Source organism: Cetorhinus maximus, chromosome 3 (assembly GCF_964194155.1).
Source record: "Cetorhinus maximus chromosome 3, sCetMax3.hap1.1, whole genome shotgun sequence".
NCBI lineage: Eukaryota > Metazoa > Chordata > Chondrichthyes > Lamniformes > Cetorhinidae > Cetorhinus > Cetorhinus maximus.
Window position 1 is genome coordinate 141835639 of NC_135881.1, and position 15373 is coordinate 141851011.

At 42.4% G+C, this 15373-nt stretch overlaps 1 protein-coding gene across 2 annotated transcripts in view; it reads left to right on the forward strand.

Annotated features, from left to right (window-relative positions):
* LOC144678944 (DNA topoisomerase 2-beta-like) overlaps window positions 1–15373 on the forward strand; it is a 245225-nt gene that overhangs the window by 212828 nt on the left and 17024 nt on the right. For both annotated transcript variants that reach the window (XM_078539057.1, XM_078539056.1), the window contains 2 exons: window positions 4893–5123; window positions 5222–5313. In XM_078539057.1, the coding sequence (XP_078395183.1) occupies window positions 4893–5123; window positions 5222–5313 (323 nt within the window). The remainder of the gene's footprint in view (window positions 1–4892; window positions 5124–5221; window positions 5314–15373) is intronic.

The window sequence follows — 15373 nt, forward strand, 5'->3', positions numbered from 1 at the left end:
TCCTACTTGGAGATGTTGTAGCACAGCTCCTGCTCTGGCATCATGCCTGATTGTAGTGGAATCATGGATTAGGATGTCATCCATGTGGCAAATTACTTCTTCCAGAATGCATGTCATCATCCACTGAAAAATCTCAGGTGCAGACATGATACCAAAAGGTAATCTAAAGCATTATCTCCCAAATGGTGTAATAAAGGTTCTAAGTAATTTGGATTCTTCATCTAAGGGTAATTGCCAAAAGCCACTATTTGGACTTAGCTTAGTGAAAATCAAATTCTTTCTCAGCTTTGCCAGACACTCATCCACAGATGAAATTGGACGAATTTCCCTTTCGACAGCTTTATTCAACTGTGTGGAATCTACACAGCTTCTTAGTGATCAATTTGATTTTGGAACTGGAACCATACCTGAACACCAACTTGTAGGTTTTGTTGTAGGTGAGATTACTCCTTGTCGTAACATTGAGTCAACTTCCTGCTTTATTTGCTGCAGAAGTGGGTGACGATCTTTCCTCAGCGTAAACAAACATACTGGCCTTGCTTCAGGATGGAAGGTGATGCGATGAGCTGTTTTCAGCTTCCCTAGCCCTTTGAACAATTGTGGAAATTCAGATCTAAAATCTTTAAGTTGCTCTTGGTTTTCCAATTCCTCCACTCTTTGGATCAGTTATAAATCTGTACAAGCTCTTCTGTTTAAAAGTGAACAATCCTGGTTCTAGATTATGTGCTAAATTATTAAATTAATGTATAAAATTTTGGTGATTCCCCTCTCTTTATATTGAAGTGTTGTAATCATCTGTCCCATGACTTTAAGTTATATGCCCCCTGGTCCATGGAGCTGTACTCTTGATGGCTGAAGAAGGTCTCGCTCCAACCATGGTTCAGCGTCAGTAAGAACTAAAGCTCCAGCTCCAGGGTCCGGTTTAAAGCATATTTTATGTCCATCGACTAAAATTTCGGCACTCTTAACAGCTTCCTGTTGATCCTTTAATCTCACCCAGGAACAGCACCTTTAAATCATTAAAATCTTCAATTTGTTAGATTTTGCTAATCTTTGAGGGTTTTTCTTTTTCTACATTGTAAACTCCTTGTTACAACACACTGCTTTAAAATGACCCATCTTCTTTACAAAAATGGCACTCAGCAGTTTTGGCGGTTCAGTTTCCGTGTGATGCTACACTGATAACACTTGATTATGGCGGTTGCTGTGCCCTCTTTGCACTTCCCCTGTTTCTGTACCACCATGTTTTTATTCTGAAATGTAACGCACTGAGTAGGTGCTTCTTTGAAAATGAGTCTCCCTGTCACCTCGAAGTACTGAAGATTCTGTTTCCTAATCTCATCTTGCCTGTTCAATTGAATGTCCTTGGCTAGTGTTAAGTCATCCCTTGATGCAAGAGGTCCAACAAGTTTTCATCTAAGACTCCAACGATTCTATTTCGAATTAATTCTTCTTTTAGGTTGCCATTCTGCCAGTCACTATAGATCATTAATAAGCAAATCAATACTTTCCCCCTGACCACTGGGTGCGCTTATTAAATTTCGCCCGCTCAGCTATGGTACTTTCCTGAGACTGAAGTAAGCATCGAATGCTTTCATTACTTCATCATATACAGTGGTCCTCTTGTCAATCCTTTGTCTGACTAGGATATCATCTGCACAAGCACCCATTGCATACAGAAGTATACTTGTTCAGCTTGGTAGCAACTGCCAGCTGCACATAAAAGATACCTTTGAAAGTGTCAGGGCATGTTGATAAGACTGCTAAAAAAGCACATTGGATCCTTGGTTTTATAAACATAGTACGAAGCACAAAAGTTATTCTAAGTCTTTATAAATCTCTGGTTATCCATAGCTTAAGTATTGTGTCTAATACTGGGCATCACTGTTTAGGAGGGGTGTCCATGTCTTCTAGAGGGTACAGAGGAGATTTACCAGAATGATAATACCAGGGATGGGCAGCTTCAGTTATGGTGGAGAGGTTAGAGAAGTTCCTCTTTTTAGCACAGAAAAGGTTAGGGGATAGGGATAGCAGGAGAATGAAGTGTCCAACAGGTGGGAGGGAGAAAACAGGACAATAAAATATCTGAAGACATGCCAAAGAGTTTCTTCGGAGGTAGGAGGAGGTTGTCTCAGGTGCATCGCCTGTATGATGTGAGCTCAGAGGAGTGGGATAAGCAAAACCTGAGCAGGCCACTTTGCTGTTTGAAACAAGTGGCATTTTAAAAATGGTTTAGTGTGCAATGGCTAATACACAGCAGGACTGCAGCAATTTCTGTTGGAAGACTAGTGCTAGAGCATGGAAAAGTGGAGTGGTGGTGCTTGCTCACACTTCCGCTGGCCAGTAATGTTAATAATCTTTTCTCCAATGCTGTTCCAATGTTGGACCAGGGAAGCATCACATTAAGGAATAGTTAAATTCATTTGTACCTAGGTGGACAGAAAATGTTACATTTCCAAACTGACGTTACATGACCAATCATCTTAACATTGTACAGTTTCACCATCTGTAGCTGTGACAAGCAAGTACTTTTCATGCTGGTATATGGATTTTTTTCATTTTAAAATGGAATATATTACAACGGTCAGCAATTTTAATATTATTGAGTGAACAGAGCTGCTTGCAGCATTGTCAGTATACATTATAGAGTAATCTCATTTAGTTCCTTAAACTTGGAAGGAGGAAGGATGAAATTGGTCTTAGATGGTATCGCAGATTAGGCAAGAACAAGAATAGCTACTTGCCTTTACACCCTGCCCTATTTCCTTTTCCAATGTGGAAAGTGAAGGTTAGGCAGGAAGTAAAAATGGGCTGCTGATTCACTATAGCCGATAAAGGCATAGAATTAAAAACTAGCAAGGGGTAGCAATACTAACAGCAAAAGAGTGGTAAAGTACAAAGGAACCTAAAAATAAGTCATTTGGAGGAATTTAGCGGCCCATAACTTCCGTTCCCCAGGGCATCGTACCTGGGCGATACCCCAAAGAAGTCCCCACAAAACGATTGCATGGCAGTTGCCTATGAAGTCTTTGAGCAATTCCCGTGCACTGGGAACTGTCCGATATCTGCAATTTAAATCGTGAACTTCAGATGGTTCCGACAATTCTACATCAAGTTACCCAGAAAAAGTTAGAAAAATTAAAACCACTTCTAACTTATAGTTGACTATAGTACTGACCACCCTGCCCCACCACGGGACTCCCTCCCTGCACCCACCCCATCCACAGGACCCCCCCCCCGACTGCCCTCCCACCCCCCAACTACCTCCTGAGAGACACACCTCCTGCAGAGGATTTTCTTTTTGTCTCTAATTGATTCTACCCTTCCTTTAACTGTTCTTTTACTTTTTAAATGTTTACAAAATCCTTTACTGATTTTCTTTTGTTAGATGACTATCTTTTAGTTTCTTTTTTCCTGCTTTTTCTCTATTTTTTATATTCAGCTCTAATGTTCTTCTGCATTATTAGTTTTTCATTTGCCATCCATCTCACTTTTAAGTCTTGTTTTGATTTTAATTCCTCATTCATCCAAGGTGCTCTAGGTTTTTCTGCCTAGTCTTTCTCCAAGTCATGAAGAGATATTAAGGTATATAATGTTATTGGAATTTTTTTTTTATAAATAGAAGTTTAGTCTGTGGTGTGTGTGTGTTAATTGGATTAAAGTCAGCTAGTCTGGGTGCTTTGATGTATGGTAGTTTTGAGATAAATAGTAAGGTAGAGGGTACATTTGCATTTTGTTGAATAGAGCATTCAAGAGTGGGAGTGAAATCTTGCACCTAGCTAGGAGACACCAAGCAATGTTTATATTACCAATAAAATTGTTACTATGAAAGGGGCTCAAAGGGCCTGGCGATACAATGAGAATTTACATTCAAAGGGGAAGGCTGGGTATAACAGAAAGGAGTTTATTTGCAGGTCAGAGGCATTTAAGATCTAAGCCTGTAAACCTACCCTTGTGTCTGGAAAGGAACCAAATTGAAAGGAACCTCATTTTGAATTTGTAAGGTGAAAAATGCTTTGCCTGGTGCCTGGTTAAGTCTATTGGTTATTGTTGCCTTAGTGGAGATTAATTTGGGAATTTGTTAAAAGTTATGATAGTGGTAATAGCCATGTGTATGTTTTTAATTTGTTGTAAATTAATAAATGTTTCATTTAGTTTGATATAAAAACCTCTCGAGAACTGGTGGTCTTATTCCTGAATTTAGAGCTGTAACTCAAAACATACCAATTGAAAATATAGGTTATGACAGTTGTTTAAAGTTTCCCTCTGGGATTTTAAATAACTCAACCTTTTCAAACTGCTGTGTCATAACACAAGTGCCTTTATCTTTGTTTCATGCACTTTCACTTTTTAAAATCAAACTTGGTTATGTTCTGGTACTGCTTCTTAGGTGCTTCAGTACCATTACTTTACTTGCTCTGTTTAATTTTCTACAGCGAGATACAATACTGCCTTGTCACTTGTTGGACTATAAACATAAAGATCCAGAAAGCAGTCCTGGACACATTGTAGACACCGTCCCTTTCCATGCCACATGCCAACCATACTAATTCATCCTTTATTATTACAATCAGCCATTATGTGGGCCCATTGTGTTCCTGTGTTTTTTCTAATTTATTTACATTTTTTCTTCTTCGACGTTTCCTTTCCAATGTTTGGCAATCTAGCTCTCATTAGAGTTAGAGCTTCAGTTTTATTCCTTAATTATATCCAGGCAGATTCATTATTTGCACAATCCTCATATAATAAATTCGAGTACTGTAATAGAATCTTGGATTAACACTGTTACCCCCACTGCCCATTCTTTTTCTTCTGTATCCCACCTTAATATTTGTTCTAACCTTGCCTGCTTCTATAAATGTTTGTAATTCAATCTTTCCTTGTATATCCAGCTGCCAAAAAAACACCCACGACTGATGGTACGTCCAAGCCGAAGCGACCACCTAAACCGAAGAAATCAGAGCCTGTTGATTCTGACTCTGATTTTGGCTGTGGAATGCCAAAAAAAGCGGCACCAGCAAAGCGGAAGCAGCCGACTAAACCTAAGAAAGCAGAATTTGTAGACTCTGATTCCGAATCAGACTTGGGCTTTGGCATGTCAAAGAAATCAGGAGCAACGAAAGGTATGCATGACTTTTGTACTAACAGAGCAGTTACCATATTTTTCAATTTATTTTAAAATCTTCCTTTCTGATGATACTAATGAGAATTTACATAACAGGTAAGAGCCGAGGAAAGAAGAGAAAACAATCTGGCTCTGAAGATGATGAATATTCTCCTGTGAAGAAGCCTAATAAATCATCAGCAAGCAAGGTTTGTGGTATTACAAAGATTGATGTTTTGTTTTAATTCATTCGCGGGATGTGGGTGTCACTGGCTAGGCCAGCATTTATTGCCTATCCCTAATTGCCCTTGAGAAGGTGGTGATGATGAGCTGTCTTCTTGAACCGCTGCAGCCCACGTGGTGTAGGTACCCCGACACTGCTAATAGGGAGTTCCAGGATTTTGACCCAGTGACTGTGAAGGAACAGTGATATATTTCCAGGTCAGGATGGTGAGTAGCTTGGAGAGGAACTTTCCAGATGGTGGTGTTCCCATGTGCCTGCTGCCCTTGTCCTTCTAGATGGTAACGGTCGTGGATTTGGAAGGTGCTGTCTAAGGGGCCTTGCTGAGTTCCTGTAGTGCATCTTGTAGATGGTACACACTGCTGCCACAGTACGTCAGTGGTGGAGGGAGTAAATGTTTGTGGATTGGGTACCAACCAGATGGCTCCTTTGTTCTGGATGGTGTGAAGCTTCTCGAATATTGTTGGAGCTGCACTTACCCAGGCAAGTGGAGAGTATTCCATCACACTTCTGACTTGTGCCTTGTAGATGGTAGACAGTCTTTGGGGAGTCAGAAGGTGAGTTACTCACCGCAGAATTCCCAGAGTCTGACCTGCTCTTGTAGTCACAGTATTTATATGGCTAGTCCAGTTCAGTTTCTAGTCAATGGTAACCCCCCCGCAGGATGCTGATAGTGAGGGATTCAGCGATGGTGATGCCATTGAATGTCAAGGGCCGATGGTTAGATTCTCTCTTGTGGGAGATGATCATTGCCTGGCACTTGTGTGGCCCAAATGTTACTTGCCACTTGTCAGCCCAAGCCTGGATTTTGTCCAGGTCTTGCTCATTTGGATATGAACTGTTTCAGCGACTGAGGAGTTGCAAATGACGCTGAACATTGTGTAATCATCAGCGAACATCCCCACTTCTGACCTTATGATGGAAGGAAGGCCATTGAAGCAGCTGAAGATAGTTGGGCTTGGGACACTACCCTGAGGAACTCCTGCAGTGATGTACTGGAACTGAGATGATAGACTTTCAGCAACCACAACCATCTTCTTTTGTGCTAGGTATGACTCCAACTAGCGGAGAGTTTTCCCCCGACACCCGTTGACTCCAGTTTTGTTAGGGCTCCTTGGTACCACACTCGGTCAAATGCTGCCTTGATGTCAAGGGCAGCCATTCTTACCTCACCTCTGAAGTTCAGTTCTTTTGTCTATGTGTGAACGAAGGCTGTAATGAGGTCAGAAGCTGAGTGACCCTGGTGGAACCCAAACTGAGCATCAGTAAGCAGGTTATTTCCAAGCAAGTGCTGCTTGATAGTGCTGTTAATGACTCCTATCACTTTACTGATCATGGAGAGTAGACTGATGGGGCGGCAATTGGCCAGCTTGGATTTGTCCTGCTTTTTGATTACAGGACATACCTGGGCAATTTTCCACATTCCTGGGTAGATTCTTGTGTTATAGTGCACTGGAACAGCTTGGCTAGGGGCACGTCAAGTTCTGGAGCACAATTCTTCAGTACAATTGCCAGAATATTGTCAGGGCCCATAGACTTCGCAGTGTCCAGTGCCTTCAGCCGTTTCCTTTTATCATGTGGAGTGAATCGAATTGGCTGAAGACTGTCACCTGTGATGCTGGGGACCTTCATAGAAGGCCGTGTTGGATCATCCGCTCAGCACTTAACATTCAGTGGCATTGCCATTGCCAAGTAGCCAACCATCATCATCCCAGAGGTCAACCAGAAACTGAACCAGACGAACCACACAAATGCTGTGGCTGCTAGAACAGGTCAAAGACTGAGTTTTCAGCAGTGTTCGACTCACCTCTCTGACATCCCAGAGCCTCTCTGCCACCTACAAGTCATGAGCATGGAGTGTAATAGAATATTCTCCGCAATTCAAAGCTTTATACTACTCTAGACAAAGCAGTTTGCTTGATCAGCATCGATCCACTGACATTCATTCACTGCACCTTCAACATACATTGTTTACAAAGTATCAGGATGCACTATAGCCAATTGCAAAGGCTTCTCTAGAAGCACCTCCAAAATGCGTGACCATCTTGTAGATGGGCAAGGGCAGCAGGCGCATGGGAACAGCATCACCTCCAAGTCACACACCATCTTGAATTGGAGATGTGTCAGCATTCCTTCATTGCCCTGAATTTTCAGGATGGCGGGGGCTCGGCCCCCATCTCAAGTTGGCAGGGAACACATCCCCGCCAACTCCAGTAGCCATGGGCTGGAGGTCACCGGGCCCTAAGGGGAGGGCGCCCTCCAGTCAGAAGTGGTCTTCTGATGGAGGTGCCTTCCTGCCCAAGATCGAACTCAGCTTATTTCCACTTAAGGGCTTCATTTGGGACAAGGGCGGGCTTCCCGCTTGAGGCTCTGCCCGCCTCACCGTAAAATTGCTACCAGGCTGGGGCAGGTAGGAACCTGGAGTGAATCCCGTCCGTACAATTCCATGCTCCCTGCCCCCTGCCCCCCACCCCCCCACCCCACACGCCTGCCTCAGAACCCGGAGGGGAGAGCGGAAAATTCTGGCGATCAAAGCCCTACCAAATAGCATTGTGTGGGCACCTTCCTCACATGGACTCCACTGGCAAAGGTCCACCACCATTTTCTCAAGCGTAGCTGGGGATGGGCTAGAATAATTGCCAACCTTGCCAGTGATACCCACATCCTGACAATTGATATAACAGATAAAGAATAACAAAATATGGAGGCCTTCGTGTCCCTGTATTTTAAATGTTGCAAATGCATCTGTGGTCTTTTCAGAGAGCTTCCTCAGCTTTATCTATGATTTTTTTACAGCCAGGCTCTTGGATCATTCCTTTTAACAAACATACGAATGTATGAAACAAAAATAGCTGGAAAAACTCAGCAGGTCTGACAGCATCTGCGGAGAGGAACACAGTTAATGTTTCGAGTCCAAATGACTCTTCATCAGAACTAAAGAAATATAGAAATGTGATGAAATATAAGCTGGTTGAGGGGGCTGGGACAGGTAGAGCTGGATAGAGGGCCAGTGATAGGTGGAAGCAAAGAAGATTTGGAGCAGGAGTGGGTTACTTGATCATTCGAGCCTGCTCCCCCATTCGATGTGATCATTGCTGATCTGATTGTAACCTCAACTCCACATTCTTACCTGCCCCCAATAGCCTTTTACCCCCTTATCAAGAATCTATCTACCTCTGCCTTAAAAATACTCAAAGAGAGTGCTTCCACCACCTTTTGACAAAGAGAGTTCCAAAGACTCGCAACCATCTGAGAGAAATAATTTCTCCTCATCTCTGTCCTAAATGGGCAACCCTTTATTTTTAAAAAGTGGTCTCAAGTACTAGATTCTCCCACAAGAGGAAACATCCTCTCCACATCGACCCTTTCAAGAATGCTCACGATCTTATGTTTCAATCAAGTCACCTCTAACTCTTCCAAACTCTAGCAGTTACAAGCCTAGCCTGTTCAACCTTTCCGCATAAGACAACCTGCCCAATTCCAGGTATTAGTCTGGTAAACCTTCTCTGAGCTGCTTCCAACACATTTACATCTTTCCTTAAATAAGACCAATACTGCACATAGTACCCCAGATACGGACTCATCAATGCCCTGTATAAACTGAAGCATAACCTCCCTACTTGTGTATTCAATTCCCCTTGCAATAAATTATAACGTTCTATTAGCTTTTCTAATTACTTGCTGTACCTGCATACGAGCCTTTTACAACTCATACACCTAGGACAACCAGATCCCTCTGCATCTCAGAGCTCTGCAATCTCTTACCATTTAGATAATATGCTTCTTTTTTATTCTTCCTCCCAAAATGGACAATTTCACATGTTCTCATATTATACTACATTTGCCAGGTCTTTACCCACTCACTTAACCTATCTATTTCCTTTTGTAGCCTCCTTGTGTCCACTCACTATCCCACCCATCTTTGTGTCATCAGCAAATTTAGCAGCCATACCTTCGGTTCCTTCATCCAAGTCGTTTATATAAATTGTGAAATATTGAAGTCCCAGCACTATTCACTGTGACACATCACTCATTACATCTTGCCAATCAGAAAAAGACCCAGTTATGCCTATCCTCTGTTTTCTGTTGATGGGCCTATTGTTATCCAGGCCAATATGCTGCCCTCTAAACCATGAAATTTTATTTTTCACAATAACCTTTGATGTGGCACCTTACTAAATGCCTTCTGGAAATCTAAATACAATACATCCACTGGTTCCCCTTCATCCACAGCATATGTTAAGAACTCCAATAAATTGGTTAATCATGATTTCCCTTTCACAAGACCAAATTGCTCTGCCTGATTACCCTAATTTTTCCAAGTGCCCTGCTATAACGTCTTTAATAATACCTTCTAACTTTTCCCTTATGACAGATGTTAAGCTAACTGGCCTGTAGTTTCTTGCTTTCTGTCTGTCTCCCTTTTTGGAATAAAGAAGTTACATTCGCTATTTTCCAATCTAATGGAACATTCTTTGATTCTAGGGAATTTTGGAAGATTAAAACCAATGCATCAACTATCTCACTAGTTTCTTCTTTTAGACCCTAGGATGAAGTCCTTAAGGACCTGAGACTTGTCAGCCCACAGCTCCAACAATTTGCTAAGTACCAATTCCCTGGTGATTGTGATTTTCTTGAGTTTTTCCCTCCCTTCCATTTCCTGATTTTTAGCTATTTCTGGGATGTTACTTGTACCTTCTATGGTGAAGACCGATGCAAAATACCTTTTCAATTCATCTGCCGTCTCCTTATTTTCCTTTATGAATTCCCGAGACTCACTTTCTATTGGACCAATGCTCACTTTATTAACCCTTTCTTCAATATCTATAGAAACACTTATTATCTGTCTTTATATTTCTAGCTAGCTTTCTCTCATACTCTGATTTTTATCTCCTTATCAATCTGTTAGCCATTCTTTGCTTTTTTTATATTCTGTACAATCTTCTGACTTGCCACCCATCTTTGATACTATCTTTAACTTCTTTAGTTAACCAGGGATGTTGGGTCCTTCCTTTGGAATTTTTCTTCCTCGTTGGAATGTACCTATTCTGTGTATTGAGAAATACCCCCTCAAATGTCCGCCACTGCATCCCTATTGACCTGTCCCTTAACCTCATTGGCCAGTTCACTTTAGCTAGCTATGCTTTCATGCCCTTATTTAAGTTTAAAATACTAGTCTTGGACCCACTCTTCTCTTTTTCAAACTGAAAGTAAAATTCAATCATACCTAGGGGTGCCTTCACTATGAGGTAATTAATTGATCCTGTCTCGCCCTTCAATACCAGGTCTAGTATAGCTTGCTCTTTGGTTAGTGCCAGAATGTGCTATTCTCATTTCTCATCTCAGTGCAGACCATTTATACATCCTGGTTTCCTGAACTTAGGTCATCACTCTCTATTGTGCTGATACCATCATTGATTAACAGATCCACCCCTCCAACTTTTCCTAGCTTTCTGTCCCAAATTGCCCATCTGATTTTCCCAGTCTAGATGCAAATTAAAATCCCCCATGATTATCACTGTACCTTTCTGTCTAGGTCCCATTATTTCTTCCTTTATACCCTGTCTTACTGTATGGTTACTGTTCAGGGGCCTGTACAACACTCCTGCAAGTGATTTCTTGCCTCTATCGTTTCTCATCTCTACCCAGACCGTTTCTACATCCTGGTTTCCTGAACTTAGGTCATCTTTCTCTATGTCCAAATACAGCAAGACCTGGACATTGTCCAGACTTGGGTTGACAAGTGACTAGTAACATTCATGCCAGGCAATGACCATCCCAACAAGAGAGAATCTAACCATTTCCCCTTGACATTCAATGGCATTACCATCATTGAATCCCCCACTATCAACATCCTGGGGGTTACCATTGACCAGAAAGTGAATTGGACTAGCCATATAAATACTGTGACTACAAAAGCAGGCCAGGGGCTAGGAACCCTGTGGCCAGTAACTGACGACCTGACTCCCAAAGCCTATCCGCCATCTGCAAGGCACAAGTTAGGAGTGTGATCGAATACTCTCCACTTGCCTGGATGAGTGCTGCTCCAACAACACTCAAGAAGCTTGACACCATCCAGGACAAAGCAGCCCGCTTGATTGGCACCCCTTCCACAAACATTCATTCCCTCCACCACCGACGAACAATGGCAGCAGTGTGTACCTTCTACAAGATGCACTGCAGAAACTCCTTAAGCAGCACCTTCCAAACCTACGACTATTACCATTTAGAAGGACAAGGGCAGCAGATACATGGGAACACCACCGCTTGGAAGTTCCCCTTCAAGCCACTCACCATCCTGACTTGGAAATATATCGCTGCTCCTTCGGTGTCGCTGGGTCAAAATGCTGGAACTCCCTCCCTAACAACACTGTGGGTGTGCCTACACCACAGGGACTGCAACAGTTCAAGAAGGCAGCTTACCACCACCTTCTCAAGGGAAATTAGGGATGAACAATAAATGCTGGCGTAGCCAGCGTAGCCCACATCCCATAAATGAATTTTAAAAATTGTGCTAATACTATCATTAATTAACAAAGCCACCCCTCCACCTTCTCCTAGCTTCCTGTCTTTCCTAAATGTCATGTACTCTTCAATATTCAGGTCTCAATCTATGTCATCCTGCAGCCATGTCTTTGTAATGGCTATCAGATCATACTTATTTTTTTTGATTTGCACCATCAGTTTATCTCTTGAATGCTATGTGCATTCAGATACAGAGCCTTTAGTTTTGTCCTTATATTATTTTTGTAACTTCTAGCCTTATCTGCTGATTTGCTTTTAGATTTGTACACCCTGTCCCCCCCTGTTATGGCCTGTTTATCATTTCCCACATTAGAACCTTTCTCTTTTGCCTTGTCTTTACTCTTTGATTTACCACATCTTCCCAAATTTGATCCCTTGCCCCCACTATTTAGTTTGAACCCTTTCTTCTTCCCTTGTTATGCCCTCACTAGAACACTGGTCCCAGCACGATTCAGGTGTAGACCGTTCCAACAGTACAGTCCCCACTGTCCCCAGTGCCCCATGAACCAGAACCCACTTCTACCACACCAGCCTTTGAGCCATGTATCCATTTCTCTAGTTTTATATACCCTCTGCCAATTTGCACTCTAGAGCTTATTACCTTTGAGGTCCTGCTTTTTAATTTAGTGCCTAGCTCTTCATTGCCTCTACGCAGAACCTCTTTCCTAGCTCTATCTATGTCATTGGTCCCTACATGGACCACGACAACTGGATCCTCCCCCTCCTACTCACAAATTCCTCTCCAGCCCTGAGCAGATGTTCCAAACCCTGGCACCGGGCAGGCAACACAGCCATCTGGACTCTTGTTCTTTATTGCAGAGAACAGTGTCAATCCCCCTTATTATACTGTCCCTTATTACTGCTACTTTCCTTTTTGCTCCTCAAATTGAATGGCTTCCTGTACCATGATGTCTTTGTCAATTTGCTCATCCACCCTGTAGCCCCCACCCTCATCCAAACAAGCTAAGAGAACCTCAAGTACCTATTGGATAGTTGCAAAGGCTGAGGCTCAGGCATTCCTAACTTCTGAGCCCACTTGCATGCCTCACTCGCAGTCACACTCTCCTGTCCCTAACCACCAACCAAATCGGAAGACCCTATCCTAAGTGGTGTGACTGCCTCCTGGTATAAAGCATCCTGGTAACTTTCCTCCTCCCTGATGTGTCGCAATGTCTGCAGCTTAGCCTTCAGCTCAGTTATCTGAGCCGAAGCTCCTTGAGCCGCAAGCACTCACTGCAGCCCTGGATCACTTTGGCATCCAGGAGCTTCCACATGCTGCAGCACTGACACATCACCTGTTCTGCCACCCTTAATGTGTCTTATTTAATTACTTAATTATATTATTTATTTTTCATTTTTATATATTTTATTAACTTGACCACCAGTTCATATACTATTTTAAACCTTAGGACTGGAACAGACCTTAACCACTTACCAGATACTCAAACAGCTAGCTCATTTCCCAGTAGAAGAGTAAGAACCGATTCCTGCAGGGTGAAAAAAGTAGAAAAAGGAAAAGAAAAGTAATACCTCCTACCCCTCCTCACCGAACTCTCTCACTCTTCAAACTCCCAAGTATGCAGTCAGTTCCAAAGCTGCACTTGTTTGCCTCTTAACTTGCTTTTTGGCAAATTAACTTCTCTGTAGAGAGCAGTGCATCTTGAGTGGGTTGCAGCACTTATTTCAATGATGTTTAGAGGATGTAAAGAAAGTAACTTTGAGCCATTCTTTAGACCCAAGAGTCCCTCGTGCAATGCCAGACAAAATACTATTGAAACCAAGTCATTCATTTTTGGTGATTTTCTGTAATGAGGAACTCAAAGATATAGTTAAACCTGACATAATATTGATATTAACTGACATTAATATTACTCAAATTCAGATTTTCTTCCTGCTACTTTCTTAGTTCAAACCTTTTACAGGTGTAGACAGATGGACACCACTGCAGGTCTGTAGTCAGTCAAATTCTAGGCACCAGAGGACTCTGCATTGGAACCATAGAAAAGTTATGGCGCAGACAGAGGCCATTCAGCCCATCATGTCTGTGCCGACCAGTAAAAGATGAAACAGAAACTAGCCGCTCATTGTAATCCCACTTACTAGCACCTGGTCCTTAGCCTTGCAGGCTACAGCACTTCAGATCCAGATTCAAGTACCTTTTAAATGAGTTGAGCATTTCAGCTCAACCATCGATTTAAGCAGAGAGTTCCACTTGCATACCACCCTCTGGGCAAAAAGGTTTTCCTCATGTCCCCTCTAATCCTTATACCAATCACCTTAAATCGATGCCCCCTGGTAACTGACCCCTCAACTAGGGGAAACAAGTCTTTATCTAAGCCCCTTATAATTTTGTACACCTCAATTAAGTCACCCCTCCATCTTCTATGTTCTAAGGAAAACAACCCAAGCTTATCAAACTTTTCCTCATAACTGCAATTTTCAAGCCCTGGCAGCATTCTTGTAAATATTCCCCCTACTCTGTCTAGAGCAATTGTGTCCTTCCTGAATTGTAGTAGCACAAAATTCCAAGATGTGGCCTAACCAGCACTTTGTACAGTTCCATCATTACATCCCTGCTTTTGTATTCAATACCTCGTCCAATAAAGGAAAGCATTCCATATGCTTTCTTTACCACCTTATCCACCTATCTTGCCACCTTCAGGGACCTGTGGACATGCACTCCAAGGCCTCTCGCTTCCTCAACCCCTCACAATATCCTACCGTTTATTGAGTATTCTCTTGCTTTGTTTGCCCTCCCCAAATATATTACCTCACACTTTTCCGGTTTGAGTTCCATTTGCCACTTTTCTGCCCACTCAACCAAACCATTGATATCATTCTGGAGACAACTATCCTCCTCCCTATCAACTACGTGGCCAATTTTTGTGTCATCTGCAAATTTCCCACTCATACCTCCCACATTTATGTGCAAATCATTAATATATACAACAAACAGCAAAGGCCCCAACACTGAGCCCTGTGGAACACCACTAGAAACCGTTTTCCATTCACAAAAACATCCATCGACCATTACCCGTTTTCCTATCACTGAGCTAATTTTGGATCCAACTTGCCACCTTTCCCTGTATCCCATAGAATCTCACTTTTCTGACCAGTCTGCTTTGTACGACCTTGTGAAATGCCTACTAAAATCGATGTAGACAACATCCACTGCACTAGCCTCATCAATCCTCTTGTTACTCCCTCAAAAAACTCAATTAAGTTGCCTATTGCCATTGCCTAAGCAATTTCTACTTAATCCCCACCAGAACATGGTCATCACCTACAAATAATCTTGCATTGTAGCCAAGATTATGCAATCCTAATATGGTACCCCCAATCTCATATTTAAACATCTAAAGAACGCTCTTCCACCCACATTTGACCTGACCTCAGATTTCCATACCCCGACCCTTGATAATTGTGTCCTCTTAGCAGCTTAATCTTGGTTTTCTTGTTGCAGACTGTTTATGGAATGGCAGCTCCATCCAACATCAAAGGTT